Source organism: Podarcis muralis, chromosome 8 (genome assembly GCF_964188315.1).
Source record: "Podarcis muralis chromosome 8, rPodMur119.hap1.1, whole genome shotgun sequence".
NCBI lineage: Eukaryota > Metazoa > Chordata > Lepidosauria > Squamata > Lacertidae > Podarcis > Podarcis muralis.
Genome location: NC_135662.1, coordinates 29,797,563 through 29,822,800, shown reverse-complemented (window position 1 = coordinate 29,822,800; position 25,238 = coordinate 29,797,563). Strand labels below are relative to the sequence as shown.

Genomic DNA, 25,238 nt, shown 5'->3' with positions numbered 1-25,238 from the left:
AGCCAAGGAGCAAATCAGTGGACACAAACTTTTCTTTAAGAAGAGATGGAAGATGCGCTTTGTACTTATTTTTCTGGACTGAGAAAGAATTTAATGGGATTTGTAAAAATAATTTGTAAAATTATATATCAATAATGATTCAAATTCCCCCCCCCAATATTATTTTGCTGTCTAGTTATATTGAAAAGAATTTCATTGAAACATATGTAATGGAGGGGAAGCAAATAATTTACTGTCACACCCTCAATTAATTTAGTGATTTGCTGTCAAAAGCAAAACGTTTCTTACCTTAGGCCAACTGACAGTCTAGGAGGGGATGACAGAACGGTCTGAATCTGCTGCTTCTGCTCTCCACTCCCTGCAGGACGTGTGTGAGTTGGTGAAATCTAGAAGCAGAGATGAAAATACAATTCTGATTACGGAATTTCAATGGGAAAGGACACAATGGATTATATGTACTGCATTTCCTAAAGGCTCCTCCATCCCATTGGCTCTCCAACAGCCAAGCCAAGCATTCAGCGGAGCACATGGCAGAACTGAATGCGTCCCATGTTAAAAAAAAATAAGATTCAGTCTCTCTCCCCCCCCCCCCACATATGCATGGAAAGAAATGTTAAGTGACAGTGAACATCTGAACATGCAGTGTGCCTCGACGAATATCTGATCTAGCCTGGTTCCATGTAGGACTATACTACATTGCCCTGCTGAACATTTATTCCAGTTCCTCTGCTTCATCCCTCTTCTACTGCACTTGTCTCAAATTCTCTGACATATAAAATATCATAAAGAAATGAATGGTGGTGTGGGAAAAGAGATGGGGACTGGGGTACCCACCAGAACCAGCAGCTATGGGGCCAAGGGGACTTTGCAGTTTAAACGAGCCAGCACTACCCATCCCTAGTAGGTAACTATTTGGACTTCCCTTTAAAATGTTCAAGGAAGACTTCATGACTTATGTGCAACTGTTATGTCTTCCCTAGGTTTAATCAGAACCTTCCTGTAATTCAAAGATGCTGCTTCCTGCACTCTCTTAGTACCAATATCTAGTTGCAACAGAAGCAAAACACACTTTAATCTTCCATCAGGGCACTGAATCTCTGGCACTTGGTACTAAAGGTAAAGGTAAAGGATCCCTGACAGTTAAGTCCAGTTGCGAACGACTCTGGGGTTGTGGTGCTCATCTTGCTTTACAGGCCGAGGGAGCCGGCGTTTGTCCGCAGACAGTTTTTCTGGGTCATGTGGCCCGCATGACTGAGCTGCTTCTGGCAAAACCAGAGCAGCACACGGAAACACCATTTACCTTCCTGCCGGAGCGGTACCTATTTATCTACTTGCACTTTGATATGCTTTCGAACTGCTAGGTTGGCAGGAGCAGGGACCGAGCAACGGGAGCTCACCCCGTCGCAGGGATTAGAACCGCCGACCTTCTGATCGGCAAGCCCAAGAGGCTCAGTGGTTTAGACCACAGTGCCACCCACGTCCCTTTGGCACTTGGTCCTATGACATTCCAAATCACAGGGTGAGAAGGACAAGACATTCAACACATAATAAACAAGGAGGCTGCTACTCAAGTGACAGACCATTAACGAGCCTGTTCCAAGAAAAGCCTACACAGCTTCATCAAGACTTCATCAATGTTTGGCCAATGCAGTGAAATTTTAATGCACACTGCAAAGAGATTTCTGCCTGCAACCATCCTGGTATATAAAGTTAGGGCAAAAGAATTGACTGCTACCAGACACTCCAGAAAAGCCATTGAAGGCACACCTGTATATTCCAAGAGAAATTCAGGATTAATGCTTTCATTATTCAGCTTCAACATTTTATTAGCTTCTGGGCTAATATATGGACTCGTCTAGAGAACTACAGTGAAATGTTCCAGACAATGATATTGATTCCTTATAATTTTTCGGCCGTATTCAACTAAATTGTTATGCTAGTGGAAGCTACGGCACCTTCCTAGGAGTTAAGTGTAACACATGTCAAAAGCACATAGCTGTGATTTAAAAAATTACTTTGAAACAATACAAATGCTTTGAAACACACGGAATTATGTTCATCTAAATGTGCATTTTAGTATTGCTATGAAAACTGGAAAATCCTTTATATTAAACTGTTTTGTTGTATTTTTAATTTTAAAAATCATGCACTTTCTAATTCACTTGAACTATTTACTTGGTTTAATTTTGTTGGGAATGGTAAGTCATTATAGGCGAAAGATCACTGGCATTGCTTGAAGCTCTGTGAATACCTACACACCTAATCCAGTTGCCTTCAATGTCTGGTTTATAGAGTGACTAATAAGATTCTTGGATTTCTTGTGCTACTTCAGCCAATTTTCTACAGCGCCACAGAGAACAAGCCACCTTTATAATTATTCTAGATCAACCGTATTGTCATGAAATCAAATTTTGGGAGTATTTTATGCGCAGCATGTTCTGTTAAGAGTCTCTTGTTCAAATTGCTACCAGCATGATGCCTTTCACCGCTAGCTGTTCCTTGATAGAATTTAATAAATATTCATTGGCAGAAAGCAATGTAATTGATTCAGCTACTTTCATTTTTTATCAGCTCAGCAGGAGACCACAGACTCCACAGAAAACCTCCAAGACATGCCAAAGGTTGACAGTAAGAGGCTTTTGTGATTCACTTGGTGAAGAGAGGGAAGAAGCGGGCAGTACCTTATCGGTGCCTAATTCACACTGTCAGTAAGCAGAGGCTTTGTACAGCCAGCGTGCATTTGCAGGAAATGGAAAATTTGGAACGTGTGGCCTTAGGTAAAACACTTTGATATGGAAAAGGAGGGTTATGCTCTGATGGCAATCATTTAAATGGTGGAACAATCATTTTAATAAAAATTAGAACGTAATTTACTTATAGGAGCCATTTGTGTTGGGGAAATGCAAGGCAGGGAGAAATGGCAAACAAAGAGGCTATAAGCAGCTGGGCAGAAGAATGATAGAAAGCAATATGGGATTACAATGGATCACATGTCAACAAAAATAATGCAGGGGAGGGAAGAGGAGAAACCATCCATCCAGTGTCTTAGGCTTACAAATCCAATGGACTGGAGGACGTCAGAATTAACTGTTGTAACTTTAGGGAGTATCACCTATTCAGGATCGTGGTGCCAGAGGAGAAACACTTTGATACTGCATGATACAGTAAGAAGCATCAATGTAAGGTCCAAAATGCAAGCAGTTGGCAGCGGGGACTAGTTGATTCACAGCTGGAATACTGTGTTTGTTTGCCAGTCTTTCTACTCAGCTCCCACTAGACTCTCTTGATCTCAACAATGCACCCACAAATTACAGATCTGGGCAGGGCAGGCGGAAGAGGACAGAGCACTGCTACAAAGGAATGTTCACCTGGACAAAGGACAACAGTGCCTGCTTCCAGGCATGTACCGCAATATAAAAGCAGGGATAGTGAACCTGTGGCCCTCCAGATGTTGCTGGACTGCAGCTCCCTTCTTCCACAACAATGGTCCATATGCTGGCTAGGGCTGTTGGGAGTTGGAGCCCAGCAACATCTGGAGGGACGACGATTCTGAATCCCTGGTATAAAGAAAACCTCCCGTTGTTCTATTTTGTTGGTTTTCTACTTACTGGAATGCCAGTGAAGGTAACTGGGGGCGATTGCCAGGAGATGCTAAAGCTATTTCCATTGGGAGTGAACTTTGTTGTTCCTGGAATGTTCACAGGAGCTGTGGCCTGTTTTAAAAAACACCAGTCAGTTAAGGAGGAACATCTCAGTTCTACAGAATTATGTTGCAAACTGTCTTATACTAAGGACCGTAAATTGGGTATCAAGTTTTGGAAAGAGATTATTTTGAACATAGGAATACAGGAGCCAGAACACTGGTCCATCTAGGTTAGTACTGCCAACAGTGACTGGCAGAGGGTTTCAGGTGGAGGTGTCTCCCAGTTAGCTGGGCACTAAACCTGTGACCTTCTGCATGCCAAGCAGATGTTCTTGCTACTGAGCTATGGCCCTTCCCTGTCCACTGTACTTTTCATGCAGTTCTCTGAGGGGTACAGGGAGGATGTCTAATGATATGTACTGCAAGCAGAAAGAAGAACTGCATTCACAATAATTCATGAGCAATGAACGGTTTTCCAATATATGCAGACCCAATAATGTTTTTTAAAAAATTACAGAAGCAGCATTTTAGGGGGTAACAAACACCAGAGTGGGTGGGAGAGAAAATGACATTAGCTAGTTTCTCACAGAAACTATCATGAAATGTTGAAAAGAACAGTTAATGAACATGAGCAAGCACATCTGTCAACATTTTGAAACAAGTCAAAAAGTCAGGGCTTATGCAGCAACTGCAAGGCAAGAATTGGGAGGGGGAAAGAGGGAAGGAAGTATGCAGTGATCTTTCAGAATTTAATTGCAATTGCTGAAAGAAAGAAAAATGAAGTTAAAATAAATATCAGTAACACTATCATCTTGTATTTGCAGTTTAATTCTCTGAGAGGCTGCATATCTTTCCTCTACAAGACTTGCACAGGGATAGGAAGCATGTGTACAGGAGCAAATGGTGATGGACCGATTCTCTCTCGTGTATATATATATATATATATATATATATATATATATATATATCCTTGCATAGCTAGTATCCTACTCTGGGTGCCCTTGTAGACTGAGGTTTGGCAAAAGTATATCAGAAACAGGTCCTTCAATCATGGCGTAAAGTTTCAGAAATATTATCCTAGAGGAAGGGATACCTAGTCCCATTACTTTATGCCTTCAGACCCCAGGCAACCCACCCACTTTTCAGACCACCATTTGTTCTTTTGTGTTGCTAGGTGCTTATATTTTCTCTGCTTGTTTCTGATGTTGTGCTTGTTTGGGGGTTGGTAGACTGTGTCATTGACAATTTGAATGTTTTAGTTGATTTCAGCTGTCTTGAATTCATTTATAAAGAAAGGAATGGTAACATTAGAAAAGAATAGATTCTAATAAATATTCTGGATTCCCCCCCCCCCCAAAAAAACAGATCAGTAGAAGGAAGCCACAGTTTGAACAAACCACAGTTCCTAAAATTCAGACATCACAATGAACTGTGGTTTGCTTAATAATCAAAAGCTTCTTGTCCGTGAAAGAATAGAAAAGGAGGGGAAGGTGAACACACAAGACTGATGTTTGCCAATGCTCATTCACATTAGAAACCATGGGCTTCCCATTACACTGAGCCAGTAACCCTTGCGGGAAAAAGAATCTTACCTGGTAAGCATGGTCAGAGTGAACGAGGTAGAGATTGGTAGGAGCCGAGCGGCTTAGAGGTGTCATCCCTTTCACATCTGTTTTGGCACATGACAGGTCACTTTTGCTCACATCTTGTGATGGAAAAGGAGGAGGAGATGCTAGAGACGGGGAGACGGGAGACAAGCTACTTAACCCATCAGCTACGGAATCAGTGTTGAGGCGTATCTCTGTGTAGTAAAAATCTTCCTCTCCATCACTGTAGTCCGACTCTCCCGCACGCCTAAATCAAGTGGAGACCAAGAAGTTATTTGTAGCATATTAAATTAACTGCAGTAAAGGAGAATTGTGATGTTAGTATATGGGCAGATGCAAAGAAGTTACATCTCTCAACATTGTATGATGTGTGACATACAACTTTTATAACTGACAGTTGGACCAATATTAAGATACCTTCTTCATTTGGTTGTAGGCTTTTTGTGCCATTTTGTTGATGTGAGCATGCAAGGCACACATGCCTCAGAGGCAGAATAAAGGGGCACTAGAATTTAAAAGCTAAGGGGTCACAATAAATAGTGACTTATTATGAGTCACAGTGAGGCTACCCCAGACAAACCATGGATTTTAAACCATAGGACAAACCTTGGTTACAGCTAGTGGTTTTTCTGGAAAAAGCAAGCCACAAGCACAGTTTCAGAGAGCACACTAAGCCAAAGCATGGCTTAGCTCACATTTGCTTATTCATGTTAAGCCACTGTTTAGCTTTAGTGTTACATGAATACTAGACCTGCATGTCATCTCCGGAATCACTTTAGAAACAACTTTGATACAGGTGAAAATATATCCTGACATAATGTGGGATTTTTTTCAAAATCTTTATCAACCTGAAAGTAGAGAACTGAGATACCACAGATCAGCGGTTGATTCTAAGCAAGCTCTGTTGCTTAGGGATATAAATCCTAGTGAAATCTATTAGGGTTATTTCTGAGTAAAATGGATTTGGATATTAGTCTTTTTTCCAGACAGAAGGGACAGTAGTTTTCTTACCCAAGGTGAATGGTCCGGATGTGTTTCTGAATACCGACGGCTGTGCTCAGTACTTTTCCACAGTTTTTCCAAAGGCATTTAAACATCACCTTCATGGAATTCTGAAGAAAAAATCAACAAGAGAAAATACAGATTAATTAATTTGTTCACACATCTGTTTTTAGTTAAATTATATGTACTGCACAGAGTGCACCGTTTGTGGTTTTTCATTGTAGAACTGTTCTATTGCTTGACCAAAAAAGCCACTCCTAGGGAAGCAGAAAAAGTACCTTTTAAAGTTTTATAATAGTATATCATGGCAGACTCTAGGAAAAGTGTGGATAATTTATTCATTTCTCTAGTGAAGTAAAAGTGGGACAGCCAGTTTGGGGCATGTTGCCACATAACCTCCCCCCCCCCAAATTAGGCTTCATCATGATGTCAGGGCTATCTAGCACCAAGAGTTAAGGAGCACACTAGGGACTTGGCTCCATTAGTAAAGATACAGTGATCCGAATGCACTATAAACATACAACACCAGATGGTGCTAGAGAACACAACATTTTAAAATTAGGTTTTCCATAGAGATTTCTTTCTTTTGTTATAATGATCTGACTTATTTATGACTTATTTATAATGTGTCTCCGCCCCCTTGTGTCTCGATCCACCTTAGGGCTGCAATGCTTATTAGATCTTTTTTCTAATCAACTAAAATATGGCAGCCATTTGTCTGGTGAGTGCTTTATGGATAACACTAGTTCTACAGCAACTGCACTGTCTTCCAGTTTGTTTTCAATCACAATTCAAGGTGCTTCTTCTTACCTATAAAGCCCTAAACAGTTTGGAGGCAAGACCCACCATCTTCTATATGAACCTGCCTAAAATCTGTGACTCTCAGCGGCCTTGATATGGAAGTCCCATGACCAAAAGAGATTAGGCTGGACTGCTCATTACCTAGCTGTAAAACTCTTCTGTTCCATATGGCTTTTGGTTGTCTTTTTATAATGTTTCCCTTCCCATTTTAATGGGTGTTTTTAATTGGTGCTTTTATCTGTATTGTTACTTCTATAATGTAAAATGGTTACATTGGGCAGATAGCTATTTAATAAATAATAATTGTGATGATAATGATGATAGATAAGTGCTTCTGGCGCTCCTGATTAATCAGGCATTTTTTTTAAAAAAAAGCAAACAACTGAGCAAAGGGCTGGGGAATTAGATATGTTCAACTGATAACCACCTTTGAAGGTGTACTTTCACTGCCTATCAGTTGACTGGTGCCAGGAGTGCACCTTGTAAGGAGCTTACTATAACCTCTGATTCGATTATCGGTGTTTACAATGAGCCCTTTGAAGTCCATTTGGAGGAAGCAGTTTGGAGTCAAAACATTTTTTCCAAGTGAACCTCTGCGGGCGGGGGGGGGGGGGGAGATACGCTTTATTTGAAGGAAACCCCCACAGCTGCACTAGGGAGTTTACAGGAATGCAGCCAAAGATTGTTTAAAATAAGATGACATCCCTTTTGGTATGACATGCAGTTACATATAAATACATACATACGTGTGTGTGTGTGTGTGTGTGTGTGTGTGTGTGTGTGTAAAACTTGCAAAGTGGAAAGGGAGAGATGTAATATTCCATTCCACTCTAGTGTGGAATCTCTGTTATTTCAAAAAGACAAGTTATTTTCTGTGCTCAAACTTTTTGCTGTAACTTAATTTAAACTTGATAGTGCCTTTGATTGCTTATCTTTGAACTAGATGGTAAGAGGCCTACATCGATGTGGCAGAAGAGGGACGATAAACCATGACAAGTTGACTGTGGCACCAGGGTTGGACACTTAAAAAGCATGCCAACATCCTGGAGCAAACAGCGAATGTACTATCCCGTAAGAAACAATGCACCCCTCAGGTTTGTAAATTAACCCCAAGGGTACCACACAAGCTTGAATCTCCTACGAAGTCAATATTGGGCTCACCTTCCTCTTTCTAGGAATGGGCTCATCAAAGAGGAGACTACTAGTTTCAGCTTCGTCAATGCCGTCATCTGTCTGGGAGGGCAGTCGAAATGGTTTGAAGCTGTCGGCAGAAAGAGGGGGCGAGGGGGTGGATGGGTTTGACTGGTCGCTTGGAGCACTCCAGCTCCAATACCCGCTGCTGCTGGTACTCGAAGGCACGAATCCTCCTTCCTTCCAAGATCCATTTAAGGACTCTAGAAATTCATGAGATCGGAAAGGAAAGGAAAGGGAATTCAAGTTGAACAGCACTGGATAAAGCAGGGGAAGCCAACATGGTAGACCCCACCTCCCCATGGATGTGTTGGGCAACAACTCAGGGATGATGGGAACTGTAGTTCAACAACATCTGGAGGATAATACGCTGTTTACCCCTGGACCAAAGCAACTCAATACAGTGGTCCTTCGGTTTTCGAGCGTCTTGGAAGCCTAATGTTTCAGTTTTCGAACATCGAAAACCGAGAAGTAAATGCTTCTGTTTCCAAACGCACCTTGGGAGTTGAACAGCTTCCGCTGCTTGTTTTCAATTTTCTCAATTTAACTTGCAGCCAGCCCTTTGTGCCTCGGTTTTTGAACGTTTTGGAAGTCAAACGCTCTTCCGGAATGGATTACGTTCAAGAACAGAGGTACCACTGTATCAGTTACTTTAGAAGAGAATGTTGGCAACAGTCCTGCAGCTATAAATGTGTGAAGAGTTTGTACCTGGGAGTACTGCAATGCTTTCACTAATTTATACACACATAGCACACCTGGTATCAGAGTTGTGTGGGTTTTTTTTACAATCAAGCAGCATGTAAATTTTATGTAATAAATAAGTCAAGCATAGTTTTAAATGCTGTTTGTTCACAGAAGCTAAAGGGGTGAAAAAAGCACCTATCATTCAAATGTAATGTTCAGTCATAATTACGGCATTTCTATGTTCTCTGGCTTTTTAACTTCTCTTTATCTTTCTTTTTAAAAAAGAAAAGATTTATACATGAACAAAATTTTGAAAAGAGAAGAAAGCCTGATAGAATGAGGCTGAAACAAACAAAGAGAGAGTAAGTCTGATTCTTGTTTTCCTGCCATCTTCTTTGTTATTCTTTGTCTTATTTAAAGAAGAATGTCAGTCTGATCTTATGCGCTACCTGTTACACACAGCAGCAAGTTTCATGCCCCTCTTCTCTTTTTTTGTTTTTATTTGTAAATTAAAAACTGCCTAGATGCTTCTGCCCAGAGAGGAAGAATCAGGGAGGGAAAGGAGTGCCTAAATTTCTCCCTCTCTGCTGTTTGACTGCTCAAAATTAGTCCCCACCCCCTTGTTCAGAAAAAGTGACTCATGAACAATGCATTGATCGCAAGGTCCCATAATGCATTGGTGGCAGGTCCCCTAATAGCATAATGGTTTATAGGATTTATTTTTCTATATGTTCCCAGTGCAACAGATGGATACTTACTATAGTTAGACATACATGCTTCATGAATTGCAACCACTGGTGAAATTTAAGTTCAAGATCCCTACTCTTTTCACAATCTCTTGTGAGTAGGAATACAGTGCTTACCGTTGGGTCGGACAGGAGGGCTGCGGACCAAAGGGCTGGTGGATAAACTGGTTAGGACCATAGCTGCTGTGACTTTATCCATATCCAGTTCTTCCAAAGATTTTCTGAAATGGAAAGTGGAAGAAAAGAAAGATCTACATCAGCAGCAAACGCAGGCTGGCGAGGGAAACAATAATGTTGTTGATATTCCAAATTCTTCCTGCTCAGAAGCTCTGTAAAGAGCAGAAACCTAAACTTAAGTTTACCAGATTTTTTTCAATGAATCCAGGGACACTTTTCAACTTCAATTGATTTTGTATGGGGACTGATTTGTAAATCTGGGGACTGTCCCCAGGAAATGGGGACATCTGGTAACCTTACCTAAACTGTTTTGACAAAAGTGGATAAAACAGATAAGCCAAGGCCTCATTAGCATCCACTTGATCCAGGGAATGCCGACTTAAATAAACAGAAAGTCTTGCAATACCTTTGAAAGCTTCTCTTGGCTCTGTTTCCAGTGCAAAAGAGTACCAAAGATGTAGGACCATTGTGATGGAATGATGAGCTGCTTGTGCATAAAATGCAAGTCCCTCAGAGTTTGGTCAAGTCCGCAAACCTCTGCCTACGACGGAGCCCCTCAAGCATGGCTCCGTCAGTCGCTAGCAGAATCCGACAGTGGGCGCTTACGGAATCTCTTCCAGCATAAAAGCTCCTTAACAGAAACACGTCTTCTGGACTCTCGGCGCGACAGTTTCCGGCGAGGAGTGGGTGTCCCTATAGGAGGTCCTGAAACCTCCCCACTGTTTTCGCTGGAAGTGTCTTTGAGCCATCCCTCCGACTCACTTTCCCTTGGAGCTCCTCCTCTCCCCCTGCTGGTTCCCTCTTCAGCTGCTAAGTCTCTCTCAACCTCAGTGAGCCCTTCCACCTCCTGTCCTTCCGATGGCAGTTCCCTGACAACCATCACCAAGAACAATTTGGGTGGCAATCCAACACAGTTAGGCATCAAAGGGACTTAGCAGACATGGACTGAAGTTTTTATGCATTAACACAGTGAAGGGTGCCTTTTATGTCTGCTTGAGGTCTCAAGGTGCTATGGTGTCTCTATGGTCATTGCTCAGTGGCAGAGCATCTGTCTTGCATACAGAAAATGCCAAGGTTCAGTAATACTGGCATCTCCTGGTAGGGAAAGGCATCTGCCTGAGACTTTGGAGATCAGCTGCCAGCCAGTGCTGACAGTACTAAGCTAAATAGAACAATAGTCTGGCTCACTGTAAGGCAGCTTTCTATGTTCCTGTGAACTGCTCAGAAGAAGAAAAAACAGGCAGCCTCTCAATCAAGACCAGATTACATGAGGCACTGCAGATACATGAATACATCACCTAATAATTTTGGGTTTTAATTGAAAAGGAGGAACAAAAAGCATCAGGTTTGATTAGAACAGAAGGAGGAGATTGTTAACAGACTTCCTGAATAGCACAGAGTTCAGTCCTGATTTCAGCATAAAGAACATTACAAATAGGCAGCAGGTTTTACCCTCAAGTATCTGTTAAAGCAGTAGCAGTATTTACTCTGTAGCTGAAGAGTTGTAACAACATGAAATTCATAGGGGGGGATGCAAAAAACACAACAGCACCTTCTTAATTTCCCATGAAGCTAATTAGACAAAGTAGCCTCAAGGCAAACATAGTGCCCTTTAACACGAAGTTGACTAATGAATGGTAATCATTTTAAGCATAAGGTAGAGAAAGGAAAACTTGCTTCACTCGGTGTTACAATGTAGTGAAGCTTCTATCTTTCCAAAGCCCGAGAGTTTAAAAGAAGATCCCTACGGGACTAATGCCTTTCAGACACAATGTTTGATAATGTACTTAAGTCAAGGTTGATGGTTGCTTTCAGTATACCCTTCCCATTAACATTTACTGAATTATCAATATTGAGTTGGCTCACAATGCGGCAAGCATTGTATGCAAATCTGCTGAGTGGCAGGAAAATTCATAGTGCACTGCTGGGGGTATTAAGACTAGGCTGGAAAAGCTGTTTATAATCTCAATAGGAGTGGGATTAGGCTACTGCAATGTGTTGCGCATTGGGACTGCCTTTGAAGACTTGAAGTACTATTGGCTCAGATTACAAAGCAGGACTAGTCGGCCAGAAAACATCTTTAGTGCAGATTCACTGCTTCCCTGTCTGTTTCTGGGCACAGTTCAAAGCGTGTAACATTCAAAGCCCTATATGGGATTGGATGTGGGTATATGAAGGACTATTGACTTCCACATGAACCTGCTTATCAACAGGAGGAGAGAAGTGTCTGTGTGTGTGTGTGTAAGAAAGAGGGAGAGGGGAGAGTGCCCCATCTTACTCTGGCCATGAAGCCATCAACCACTTCAACCTGAGCAAATGTGGAGCTTGACCCCAAAAAGTTTGCACGCCCATAGGCGAGCAAAGACTGCTGGTTTTATATAATTTACTTTTAAAGATAACTAAAATCCAGACAGAACAGCAACAGAAGGTTGCAAGCAGATTTTGTTTCTACTGTTTTTAAAAATTGCGGTTCACACTTTGAATCAAAACAAATATTTGTGTTCCTAGAAAAAGATGCCTTTAGCCCAGTAGTCTGGATTATAATTTTGCTCCAGAACACTAGCTTGTTACTTTTTTTTTTTTAAGAATGGAGGGATGGATTATCTATAAAAGGCTGTTTTTTCCATTTAAAAATACTTATTTTTAAAATACTTGCCTACTGTTGAAAATGTACAATAGTATTATAGTAATTAAAATGGATACTAGCATAATGGCTTTGTTCTCCCTTTGCGGTGAGAGGCAGTGTGTCTCTGAATGCCAGTTGATGAGAATTAGATATTATGAATAAAAAAATGGGGTTCCCACCCTACCCTAAGCTTTCCTCAGAAAACAAATGCAGGGATGGGGGAAGAGATACTTGCAAGGAGAACTGGTGGTGGTGAAGGAACAGGGCAGGAGAAGAGCGTTTAAATGGGGCTTACTCCAAGGAAGGCTTTATATAGGATTGCAGCATTAATCATGTTCTCCAGCTGAGCTGGGCTGGGTTGGTGTTAAAAAGAGAAGCACATTTCAAAGGAGACTTGCACATGTTCAGGAAAGATTAAGCACCGGTCACCCTCCCACCCACTGCTTTCCCCCTAAAAACAAAAACAAAATAAATAAATAAAGTAAAAACAGCATGGGTATGTGTGCATGCTCAACACTTTCCTATCACTTTTCTGCACTCCAAATGACCCTGTCGTCAGCAGCTCCCCCTATCCCAGGGTTCAAAATTCATATCTCATGTTAGGAAGCAGGGAAACAGCAAGGGGGGGGGGTAAGGTTAATAATCTGACCACAATTTATCTGCTCCAAATTGCCTTTTCCCTTCCCTATAAAATGTACGATCAGGTTGCTGTTGTGTGTGTAATGTGTAGTTTGGCCCTCGCCAACATGCTTAAGAGTCTTACTGCTTTGTGGTAAATAAAATAATACGACACCACTAGTTCACTCAGGAAACATGCAAACTGTAACATACACTGTTTAGGCTAGGTTCCAAGACAGGTGTATATGGTTGTTTAAGATGCAACTATGTCTGTCATTCACACTTTACAAGTTTGTTGAGGGAAGCCTAAGTGTGCTTGAAGCCATCATGTTTACTATCTAAAATGTGGAACCTCCCTCACTAACAGACTGGAAAAAGTCTACCTTCCTGACAGAGATATCAGAAAACTACAACGTTCTATCCCCCTGCCGATCCTAAAAAACCTCAATTGTTCCATTTCTATAAAAATCATAAATAAAACAAGCAAAGGGACAATTATTTGAAAAGTAAATTATGCTTGTTCTGGAAACAGTGTCTCTAGGATGAAAGTATCTGCCCTCTAGGAGTTTATAAACAGCATCCCAATTTGTGAATAAATCAATTTTCACTGACTTCTCCTGCTCTGTGAACACCAGTTTCTTCTTTGTTTCTCTTGCTGTGGTACCTTCTCCAGATTTACCCCTGGACAACCCCCCGGACCCCTCCAAACATCCTTTTTAATGTGCATTCTTGATGTTTCATTTTCATGATGGTATCTGGGAAGTTATAAGTAACTCCACTTTGAATAGAATAGAATAGAATAGAATAGATTCTTTATTGTCATTACACAAGTGCAACATTGCACAAGTGCAACGAAATTGGATGCCATCCCTTAAAAACAACAAAAGCAAAACAACAACAACAACCAAACAAACCACATTCCAGCCACACCCACACCAACACCCATCAAACTCCCAGGTCACACTATCGAGTTACAGCATTCAAAAAGGCCACAGCTCTTGGATAGAAACTGTTTTTCAGTCTATTTGTCCTTGACTTGATGTTTCTATATCTCCTGCCAGAAGGCAGTAGTGCAAACAGACTGTGTCCCGGGTGAGATGAATCCTGCAGGATGTTGTTTGCTTTCCTAAGACAACGGGAACCGTACAGTTCTTCCAAAGATGGGAGAGGATGACCAATAATCCTTTGGGCTGTGGTTATGACCTTCTGGAGCACCTTCCTCTCCCTAGCTGTACAACTGGAGAACCAAGCACAAATACAGTATGTAAGAATGCTCTCTATGGAGCCTCGGTAGAAGGACACCAGCAGTCTCTCACTCAGATTGTTCTTCTTTAAAAGTCTGAGGAAATAAATTCTCTGCTGGGCCTTCTTCACCAGAGCAGTGGTATTTGCGCTCCAAGTCATGCCCTGATCGATAGTTACTCCCAAAAACCTGAATTCCGCCACCCTCTCCACCCGTTCCCCGTTGATATACAAGGGCTGAATGTCCGCCTTTTTTCCCCTGTAATCCACCACCAATTCCTTGGTCTTAGCCGTATTAAGAGCCAGATTGTTCTCTCCACACCAAACACAGAGCCGCTCCACCTCGTCCCGATAGGCGGACTCATCCCCTCCTGAAATGAGCCCTACCACCGTAGTGTCATCAGCAAACTTGATGATTTTGTTGCTGGAATAGATGGCTGTACAGTCATACGTATAGAGAGCATAGAGCAGGGGACTCAACACACAACCCTGTGGTGAGCCGGTGTTAAGGCTAAGGGCTGTGGACATATGTGACCCTACTCTAACCCTCTGAGAACGTTCTGACAAAAAATCCAAAACCCAGAGACAGGTGGAGTTGGAGAGTCCAATCGCCTCTAGCTTGGACACCAGTCTATGGGGGAGGATAGTGTTAAAAGCAGAGCTAAAATCCACAAACAGCAGCCTCACATAACTCCCCGGCTGCTCCAGATGGGACAGAGCAGCATGGAGAGTGGTGGTGATAGCGTCTTCTGTGGATCTATTTGCCCTGTATGCAAACTGGTAGTTGTCAAAAGTTGATGGAAGACAGGAAATAATGTGACGGCGCACCAGTTTCTCAAAACACTTCATGATGATTGGAGTCAGTGCAACTGGTCTGTAGTCATTCAAACTACTGATTGTGGATTTTTTAGGCAGAGGGACAATAGTTGACGACTTCAGGCAGGGTGGGACAATAGACTGGTGTAAGGACTTATTGAAGATCTTAGTAAAGACCCTCGCCAGCTGATCCGCACAGCCCTTCAACACCTTTCCAGTGATGCCATCAGGTCCAGCTGCCTTCCTCGGATTCGCCATCCTCAATACCTGTCTCACCTCATGTTCCTCTACCATGAATGAGGGGCCCCTATGGGCTGGTGGCTGTAATACCGGCGTCTCAGGTGGCTCCTTCTCGAAGCGAGCAAAGAAGAGGTTAAGCTCCTCCGCCAGCAAAGGGTCACCGTCGACAGCACCAAGGTTAGGTTTGTAGTTGGTAATATGCTGAATCCCCTGCCACATCTGTCTTGTGTTGTTGCTCCTTAAATTATCCTCAATCCTCAGCCTATAATCCAATTTTGCCCGTCGAATACCCCTCTTCAAGTTTGCTCTTGCCACACTGTAAAGCTGCACCTCGCCTGACCTGAAAGCCCTGTTCCTTTCCCGCAACAGGCACTGGACCTCTCTATTCATCCAGGGTTTCTGATTGGGGTAAAACCGGATGGATTTATTTACTGTGACAGTGTCTGTGCAGTGATTGATATAGCACAGAACTGCCGCCGTGTGCTCCTCCAGGTCTGAACGATCGAAAATATCCCAATTGGTTCTCTCAAAACAGTCCTGCAGCTGGTGAATAGCACCTTCAGGCCAGATTTTAACAGATTTTAATATTGTGGGAGCCCGTTTCCTGAGTGGGATATATGCTGGTACCAGGAACAGAGACATATGGTCGGACTGGCCCAAGTGTGGCAGCTGTAAAGCCCTATAGCCGTGATTTACATTCGAATAAACTTTATCCAGTGTCTTGTCCCCTCTTGTGGGACATTTCACATGCTGATAGAGCGTTGGGAGCACTGTTTTAAGTTCAACATGGTTGAAGTCTCCCGCAATGATGTGCACAGCTTCAGGATACTTGTCTTGCTGGCTGCTGATAAGGCTCTGCAGGCATCCCAAAGCCAAGTTGGCATTGGCATCTGGTGGCACGTACACACCAGTTAACATAACAGCTGTGAACTCCCTAGGGAGATAGGCTGGTCTACATTTAACAGCCACATATTCCAAATCCGGTGAACAGTGACTGCCCACAGTCACTACCATTTGCAAAATACCATTTGCAAAATTGGAGAAGCATTGCAGAACAACTACAAAGCAGAATGATGGTCCAGTGTAAATCCACCACGAATGCGCTATTATTGCATCAGTGATATGTTGTGGAAGACACCCCAACCCCCACTAGTCTAGGGGGTCCTCAGCCTCTCCCAAAAGCCCTTACAGTCATCCTTCAATATAGTACTTCTCCGTCCATTTCAACTTCCCTTTCTTATTTCTAGTTCCTGATTCCCCCATCTCCTACTTCCTTGAAACACTCCTCATTTTCAGATTCTGTTACCTCTCCCCCACCATCCAAATCAGTTTTTTTTTAATGCTCAGCACACTATTACCTTCCATTACATAGCTTTTAACACTAAGCTATTTGGGGGATCCTGAGACACCCATATTCACAGCACACACCATATTTCAGATGCACTGGGCTGGGTGCCAAGCTTCACTGGTTACGAAATCCAAAATGCAATCTATTTTTTCCTTCTAAAAGGGGAAAAAAGAAAGATAATTTTAAAAGTTCAGGATATCGATCCAGTAAGATTAGCATATCAATCTGGGGGGAGGGGGAAGAAGAGCAATATAAATGATAGGCCTCACTGTACCAAGAAAATCACCCAGATCAGTAGTTGGGGCTGAAAGTTGGGTGCAATATACAGGGCTCAGCTTTCTTCCTCTTAGTGACAGAACTCAATCCCTTCCAGCCTACCATAACAAGAAAAATAGTTGCTCGAATCATGTTCTTTTGATTGGAAATTTGAATCTGTTCTGGGTTTTATGATTACTTAAAAAACACACACACTTATCTGTAGGTTTTTAAATAATTTATAATGCAGCCTCCTTTATTCTGTTCTGTTGGTGAGCGCAGAGAATGCTAATCACCACAGGCTGAACTGGCACAGCTGCGAATCACGGAGGCTCCTCCCCAATGAGCTCATCCTCAAGCAGTGCAAATGAGAATGACATAATGCTTCTCCGAAGCCTGACACGCGTAAAACTAATTTCTCAAGCCACAGCCGCTCTCCCCTCCAATACAGCTTTCTCCCCTCCCAAGATCATTCATTATGAGGAGGACATCATTAAAGCTTCAGGGTGTAAGGGGATAGGAAAAACAAATGCAGTGCTTCCACCTCATCAGATTAGCCTGTTTTCCCCCTCCTTTCACTCCCACCAATTTTTAGGTCAATAATACCACCAAGCACTGCCATTTCTTCTTGTTGTTCTGTAAAATCAATGGAAGCTATGTATTTCTGGAGAGGGCAGAAGGAAGGACGAGGAAACAGAATTATGGAGGACAAAGCCTTTGGACAGGGAATTTATCCTCATTCATTTTCCCCTGTTGAAATCTGTCGGCCCCCTTCTACTCCCTATAACAGTTTTGTCTGTGTGATGTTTAAAAATCAGTACTGGTATCTTATTAGTCAGAATGTTTTGAATACAGACAACTCCCACTTAATGCAAGGGTTACGTTCTGGGTGAAATCGCGTAAAGTGGGGGGCACCCTCTAAACACCCTCCTTGCCACTCTCTCTCTAATCCAGACCAGAAATACTGTATCCCATTCAAGTTGTGGATATTTTCGAACGGGTGTAAGTGGGGAGTTGCCTGTACACAGAATCCCTTCAAGTTCCTATATATGGAAGCACCTGAGTATGTGAGCACAGAGTGAGTGGAATCTCTTGTCAGGATCCACACATCTCTGATGCAGGAGCCAAACATTCAAGCCATCCCCACAGAGAAGCTGGCTTCCTTCAATGGCCAACCAATCTGCCCTGGCTGAAGCTGCCAACGATACCTGGTCGAGACAAACCGCTCAATACATAAGGACATTAGAAAGGAAAGGAGCAGGATGTTCAGTCTTAACACCCTGAGGAAAGTCACCAAAACACCTGCACAGTGAGACATGTGCACACACACCTTTTGCAGTCCAAGGGGCACATTCCCTTCTGGGCAACCTTCCCTGACCAACAATCCTGGTAGCTTGGGATGATGGATACTGAATGAAAAGGCTGCAGAGCTAGGGAGCTGGACCAGATTCCTGGCTCTGGCCCTAGTGTTACCTGAACAGGGGCCCAAGAGAGGCACAGCACCTAGGCCCACAGAACCAGAGGCAGAACCCTCACAGGTGCTGTCCTTGGGCCTGATGAACTGAGTATTGCCCACGCCACCTTGCCAGTCCAACAGCTGAGGGAGCACACCAAGCGGAAAGGCACATAACAAAGGAGAAGCAGCCCAGTGGGCTGGTTCTTTAAGAATCTCTAGGGCTCCAGTAAAGGAGGACTGGACTGGACGCAGAGGCTCAAAAGGCCTCTATTCACTTTAGGCCCTCACTGAAGGATGTTGATCACAAGGACCTCTCCATGGTGCTGCGACATCTAATCAGACTGGCTCCATGGGCAGAAGCAGAAGCAGAACAAGACACACTTTGTGACGGGGTGGGCCTGTTTTGTTTATTGATATGCAGAAGACTAGTCCTACTCTCCTTGCATCATAGAGGAAGTCATACAGCAATTTATGGCCTCCTCTAAATTAACACAACACTGCAACAGCAGCCAAAGCTAGCCTTAGCTGAAAACAGATATAAAGGATGCCTTAACTGCAGGTACTCTGTCAAAATCAAATCGCTAACATCCGTAAAAAAAAAAAAAAACACCCCACAACCCCGCCCCCCCGCAAATGATTTATTTTAATTTTTGGGAAGACCAAACAAATTAAACACATACACAAAGATGCCAGCTTTTCTCAGCCTTGCTTTAGTAAGCACAGATGTCTGGCACTTCAACAGATATTTTTGTACATTACTTAACACAAGCTACAAAGCTGCTACTTTTACAGAGGATGCTGCCTGCTGGTTAACAGTTTCCTGAAATTTCGCAGCTATTTCTTGAGCCCCTTGGCTAGAAAATAAGGCATATCCTCACTTCACGATCATTTACAATGGGTATGTAGTACAGCTCTTCAAGCAAAGGCTATTGGCTTAATCACTCTACAGTATAAATAAGCTTTATTAGTGGCAGTATCATATAAACATATGCTTATTTAATTGAGGATTTATGAGCTCTTAGTTTTGTTCCCACAAGGAAGGGGGCAGAACATAAATTAACGGGATACAGAAAAGCTACATACAAGGAACGACACTACCATTAGCATTTTCAACAGGTATAAGCCGAGGCACAATAATAACAGCATAAACCCAAAATGTCTAGCACCATGTTCCATGCACAACTGGGAACTTTCACATAGGACTTTCCTCTACCTCTTCACACTGTGGCCAAAACCTTGGATTGGGGCACACATCATGTGGGTGGGAAGTTTTTAATTTATCCCCCCCCCCCCAGTTTTAATGTATCTCTCTGTGTGTTTCTGTCTGTTTGGTTGGTTGGTTGTAAGCTACTTTGGGTTGCCATGGGCAAGATAAAGCAGTAAGTAAGTAGGTAGGTAGGTAAGTGGCTCTCCAGATGTTGAACTACAACTTCCATCATCTCTGGCCAGTGACCCCCATGCTGGCTGGATCTGATGGGGGTTGCAGTCCAACAACATCTGGAGGGCACTGCATTGGCAACCCCTGCCCTAGATGAATGTGTGAATGTATCTCCTTCTCCCCCCCCCCCCGGCCACCCCTGCTCAATTGTGATAATGTAAGGAACATATTACCAACTTATAATTAACCACTTCACATACCTTGCAAGATACTGGCATTAATTCAGACATTTGCTTGTTAATGATGGCTGCACACTTGAGTGGGTCAACAGGCTCCATTTCCAACCCTACATGTGTCCCTTAGAGTCTTTGTGGGGAGCCCCTGTGTGTACGTCTGCACCTGTAAGCTTCCATACAGATTTTCTAATGAATGTACAAGGGGGGGGGGGGAGGACCAGAGTCTGCTGCTGCAATACTGTCCCACCACATACTAGCTGAATACTTACTGAACACCCGAGAAAAGAGCAAGAGGCCTTACCAATGTTACCCAAATGATCTTGATGGATAACAGAGCACTCTATGCATCCAATTTCATTTAGAATGCTTATAACTTGCTTTATAACCCTGAGAGGCTCTTGAAGTGGCTTACAAAATAAAAAAAATACCACAACAAAAATGGTATTGAATAAATGCCCCTAGGGCAGGCATGGCCAAACTTGGCCCTCCAGATGTTTGGGGACTACAACTCCCATCATCCCTAGCTAACAGGACCAGTGGTCAGGGATGATGGGAACTGTAGTCCCAAAACATCTGGAGGGCCAAATTTGGCCATGCTTGCCATAGGGAGACAGGATTACTCAGGTTGCATTTCCCACCTTCAACCTCGGGTCTTTCTTGGTGCTGTCCTCTGATTCAAGGGAAGGAAGGCCCAGCAGCTGGATCTCATTCAACCTAAGATGGAGGCAAGTCTCTTGCTGGAATTTGCCAGCTGCCAGGCAGAGAAGAGGGGCTGATCAGCTGTAGGTCATTAAGCCCATCATGGAAGCAGGCTTTTCCTTAATGGAAGCTGGTGTTGGAATCTGTAACTGAAGGACTTTCCTTGTTCACAACAACCAATGCTCACCCCTCTTTGCTCTGCCCCTTCCCTGCGTTTGTTAACATCTGGTTCCCTACTGAGAGAAACAGGGTTCTAGACTAGGTGGTCTGATTCAGCAAGGCTCTTCTTTCTCATTACCCATATCCTTTTTACACAAACGACAAAAGGAGACAGCAGCAGTACAAATGCACCTTTGCATGCCCAATTACCATTTACACTTGCATGCCAGTGCAAGTACCGTATTTTTTGCTCTATAAGACGCACCAGACCACAAGAAGCACCTAGTCTTTGGAGGAGGAAAACAAGAAAAAAAATATTCTGAATGTCAGAAGCCAGAACAGCAAGAGGGGTTGCTGTGCAATGAAAGCAGCAATCCCTCTTGCTGTTCTGGTTTCTGGGATAGCTGTGCAGCCTGCATTTGCTCCATAAGACGCACACACATTTCCCCTTACTTTTTGGGAGGGAAAAAGTGAGTCTTATAGAGCAAAAAATATGGAAGATAAATAAGTACCACTGTGGCAGGAAGATAAAAGATGTTTCCATGTGTTCTGGCTTCCATTACGGTGTCCCATTGTATCAGAAGTGGTTTAGTCATGCTGGCCACATGACCCAGAAAGCTGTCTGTGGACAAATGGCGGCTCCCTCAGCCTGAAAGCGAGATGAGCGCTGCAACCCCATAGGTTGCCTTTGACTGGACTTGACCATTTACAACAGTGCATTCAGTCATTAGCTTAAATAGAACTAGAACTGTTATCTGTTAATTAGCCATGCTAAGTGCTCCATGTTTGGCAGGATACAAATCTCAATATAACAGGACATATTCTCTGAGGCTTCATGTATGCACATGCTAAGCACTCCATCTCCTTTAAAAGCAGTATCTAGACTATTTTTCATTCAATCGCCCATTTAGAATGGTGTAAAGAAGACAGGAGAGTGAACACACACTACGAAAACGATCCATCTATTTGTTTCTCAGGCTAATAATTCACCTTTTTTAAAAAAGAATACAGTGGGGGGGGGGGTTTGGGTTCCATCACTGATTGAAGCCCTTTACTCTAGTCACTTTTCTGTTTCTTACATTAGCAATGATCCAAAACTTGACTGTTTTACAGTCTCCTGTCTCTTTCGTGCATCATACATGCCGGGTAGTGTGCAAATGCAACTCTGAACATTCAGTATCCGTTAAAAGGATGGTTGGGAATATACACTGCCTTGAAACTAGAAGATGTTAACACATATTATTTGCTCCTGCTTAGCCTCACACCTTCCTTTCCTTTCTCTTCTCTGCTTGTTATCCTTGCTCCCTCTTTTCCTCAGTTTCTTTTGTTGTATTCTCCTCTACTAAAATTTGATAGCAATTTTGGAAAAAATCATGTCTCACTGCTCTGAGGGCATTATATAAACCAAATAAATAATACATTTAAAACAGAGCTGCAATTTCTGACCACTGGTCATGCTGCCTGGGGATGATGGGAACGGGGCCCAGCAGTAGCTTCTGGTTTAACTGTTCCCCATATGTGTACACATACAGAGATTCAGTTTGTATTAATACATCTCTCTGATTTCCACTGAATTTGTAATTGCGAGAGACTACCTATGGAGACAGCGACGGGGGTGGCGCTGTGGGTTTAACCACAGAGACTAGGACTTGCCAATCAGAAGGTCAGAAGTTCGAATCCCCACGACGGGGTGAGCTCCCATTGCTCAGTCCCTGCTCCTGCCAACCTAGCAGTTTGAAAGCACGTCAAAGTGCAAGTAGATCAATAGGTACCGCTCCGGCAGGAAGGTAAACGGCGTTTCCGTGTGCTGCTCTGGTTCGCCAGAAGCGGCTTAGTCATGCTAGCCACATGACCCGGAAGCTGGACACCGGCTCCCTCGGCCAATAAAGCGAGATGAGCGCAGCAACCCCAGAGTCGGTCACGACTGGACCTAATGGTCAGGGGTCCCTTTACCTTTACCTATGGAGACAGTATAAAAGGATTAAAGATGCTCAAACAAACTAGTGATCTGACAAACCCTAATTGAGCTAAATAGTTTCCTTTTTCTTTCTTTCCCCTGATTTTGGAGAAATCAGTGGGAGGCTACCTATTTATAAGCAACATATGTGAATTCACTATTTTTCTTAAACCACACACTTATCTGAAACAAGGATGAATTGCAACAAAGTCAGACTGCAGACTTGGATAAAATCCAGCGAGATGAATTGCAGCTGAACTACAGTCTTGAAGCAGATCTGAAGCTTTCAGTGTGAGTCGTGTTATGTATGTATTATACCTGCACTGTAGATGTGGTGCCAGAACACAATTCATTGCTTTAGTTTTTCCACAAGCATGGTTCATGGGATACTAAGCGTCTGACTTCTTTTAGACAGATTATTACACTTACTCGTTTCTTATGTCCCTGAACAGCACCTGAACGTTTTGAAGGGGCTTGTGCATATTTAACACAGCATAGTATCTAATGGCATTAAGTGCTGTATTGTCATGAGTTAGTTTTGCTTTGGTAATTGCAGATATCATCAGCACTGTGCATAATTCATATCAGTTCCTTTCTACACAGGTGCTCACTCTTATTTCCATATCAGTAATTAGTGCTTGACAATGAATGTTATCTAACCTGTCTAGGTGAAGCAGACAAATCTAGTCACAATACAACTCTCTAGGTGACTGATTTAACTGTGCAGACAATTGGGACCAACCGTTCTGAAAGTAAACTTAACAGCTCTGTTGTACACTGGCCAGCCAGAAATGCACATTTCGTCTTGCAACCCTTACTCATATTTCTCTTGGGGACGCATAGCACTGCTTCCTTGCCAATTAGCAGGATCTATGCCACGTTCCATTGCATGGCTGCTCCAGAGCCAGTTCCAGAAATAAAGGGTGGTATCCAACTAAGCTATACTTAGATTCGACTCACCTGAATCACCAAGATCCCTTGAGAGGGGCACCTCTGGTGGTTCTCATGCCTCTGAAGTTTGGCTGGCCTTCACAAGAGACGAAACCTTTAGTTTGACAGGCGCTGCCCTGTGGAACTCCCTCCTAGCAGAACTTTGGGCAGGAAGTTCTCTCCCTCCTTTGAGATGTCATTTGAAAACTATATTGTTTAGGTACGCATTTGCAATTTGAATTTTCTCTTTTAAACCCATCAGCATTTATGGATTTTTAAAATTGATATTGTTATGGATATCTTTGTTCACTTTAATTTTATATGCTGCAATCCACCTTGCTACATGTTTCTTAATTAATATGCAGATTATAAACACACGGATAAATAAATTAAAGAGAGTTGGTGATATGCCTGTTCCTAATTGGAACTTAATGGGCCAGTCCCTTTGGGCTTCAGATCAAAGAGAAAGGACGGCCAACAGCATCATCACTGAGGAATACAAGAATAAGCAGAATTTCATTCTGAGACAATTTGTCAAGTACAATTCATTTTTGAAATTGACCGACTCCTCTCTTATATGGGAGAGGAGCCAGGAGTCAGCAAACTTTTTCAGCAGGGGGCCGGTCCACTGTCCTTCAGACCTTGTGGAGGGCCAGACTATATATTTTTTTTTGGGGGGGGGGGGATGAACGAATTCCTATGCCCCACAAATAACCCAGAGATGCATTTTAAATAAAAGGACACATTCTACTCATGTAAAAACATACTGATTCCTGGATCATCCACGGGCCGGATTTAGAAGGCGATTGGGCCGGATCCGGCCCCCGGGCCTTAGTTTGCCTACCCATGCTCTGAGCCATGCAAGGAATTGAGGCAAATGCATTTTTTGACAACTAATACATTTGATTTTCACCAAGGTGAGTATTTTGACCTTCAACAAAGTGATCCCCACTTTGAAGTAATTCAAAAGTGCCAAAGAAATAGCAGCATTAACCTTAACTATTGTCCAGAAGCGCTGATGCATTTTTAATATCATTTAGTAAAACTAAATAAAAATTAAGAGTGTTTGTTTTGCTAAGATGATGTTAGTCAGGATCGCCATCCTATTCTATGCAGCACCCTTATTCTTATTCATTATCTTTGTAAAGAATTTTGAAACTCAAAAGACTGCAAATTCAACCTCGTAAATAATACAATTATATTAAACAATATTTGAGTTTGTTTTTTTAATCGCGTGGGACAATTCTCATCCATTTTCCTATATCAAGGCTGCAAGCACTCTCTAGTGACACCTAGTGGCTGTGATGCAAACATGCTTTTATGCTGTATTTCATGGTGACTTGATTGTGTTGGTTCCACATAAACTCCGAGGTTATAGGCACAATCTAGATAAATTTAGGGCCAATGGAATTAATAAGGTTAAGCAC

General features: G+C 42.7%; 1 protein-coding gene across 2 annotated transcripts in view; it reads right to left on the bottom strand.

The window, feature by feature from the left end:
* The window catches only part of ZNF704 (zinc finger protein 704), a 55,603-nt gene that overhangs the window by 13,371 nt on the left and 16,994 nt on the right, over positions 1–25,238 (bottom strand). Inside the window, exons 3-8 of one of the 2 annotated variants that reach the window (XM_028736619.2) lie at positions 9,792–9,895; positions 8,215–8,447; positions 6,262–6,362; positions 5,236–5,497; positions 3,609–3,713; positions 289–386 (exon numbers count right to left, since the gene is read on the bottom strand). In XM_028736619.2, coding sequence (XP_028592452.2) covers positions 289–386; positions 3,609–3,713; positions 5,236–5,497; positions 6,262–6,362; positions 8,215–8,447; positions 9,792–9,895 — 903 coding nt within the window. The remainder of the gene's footprint in view (positions 1–288; positions 387–3,608; positions 3,714–5,235; positions 5,498–6,261; positions 6,363–8,214; positions 8,448–9,791; positions 9,896–25,238) is intronic. The other variant, XM_028736620.2, reaches the window with a different exon arrangement.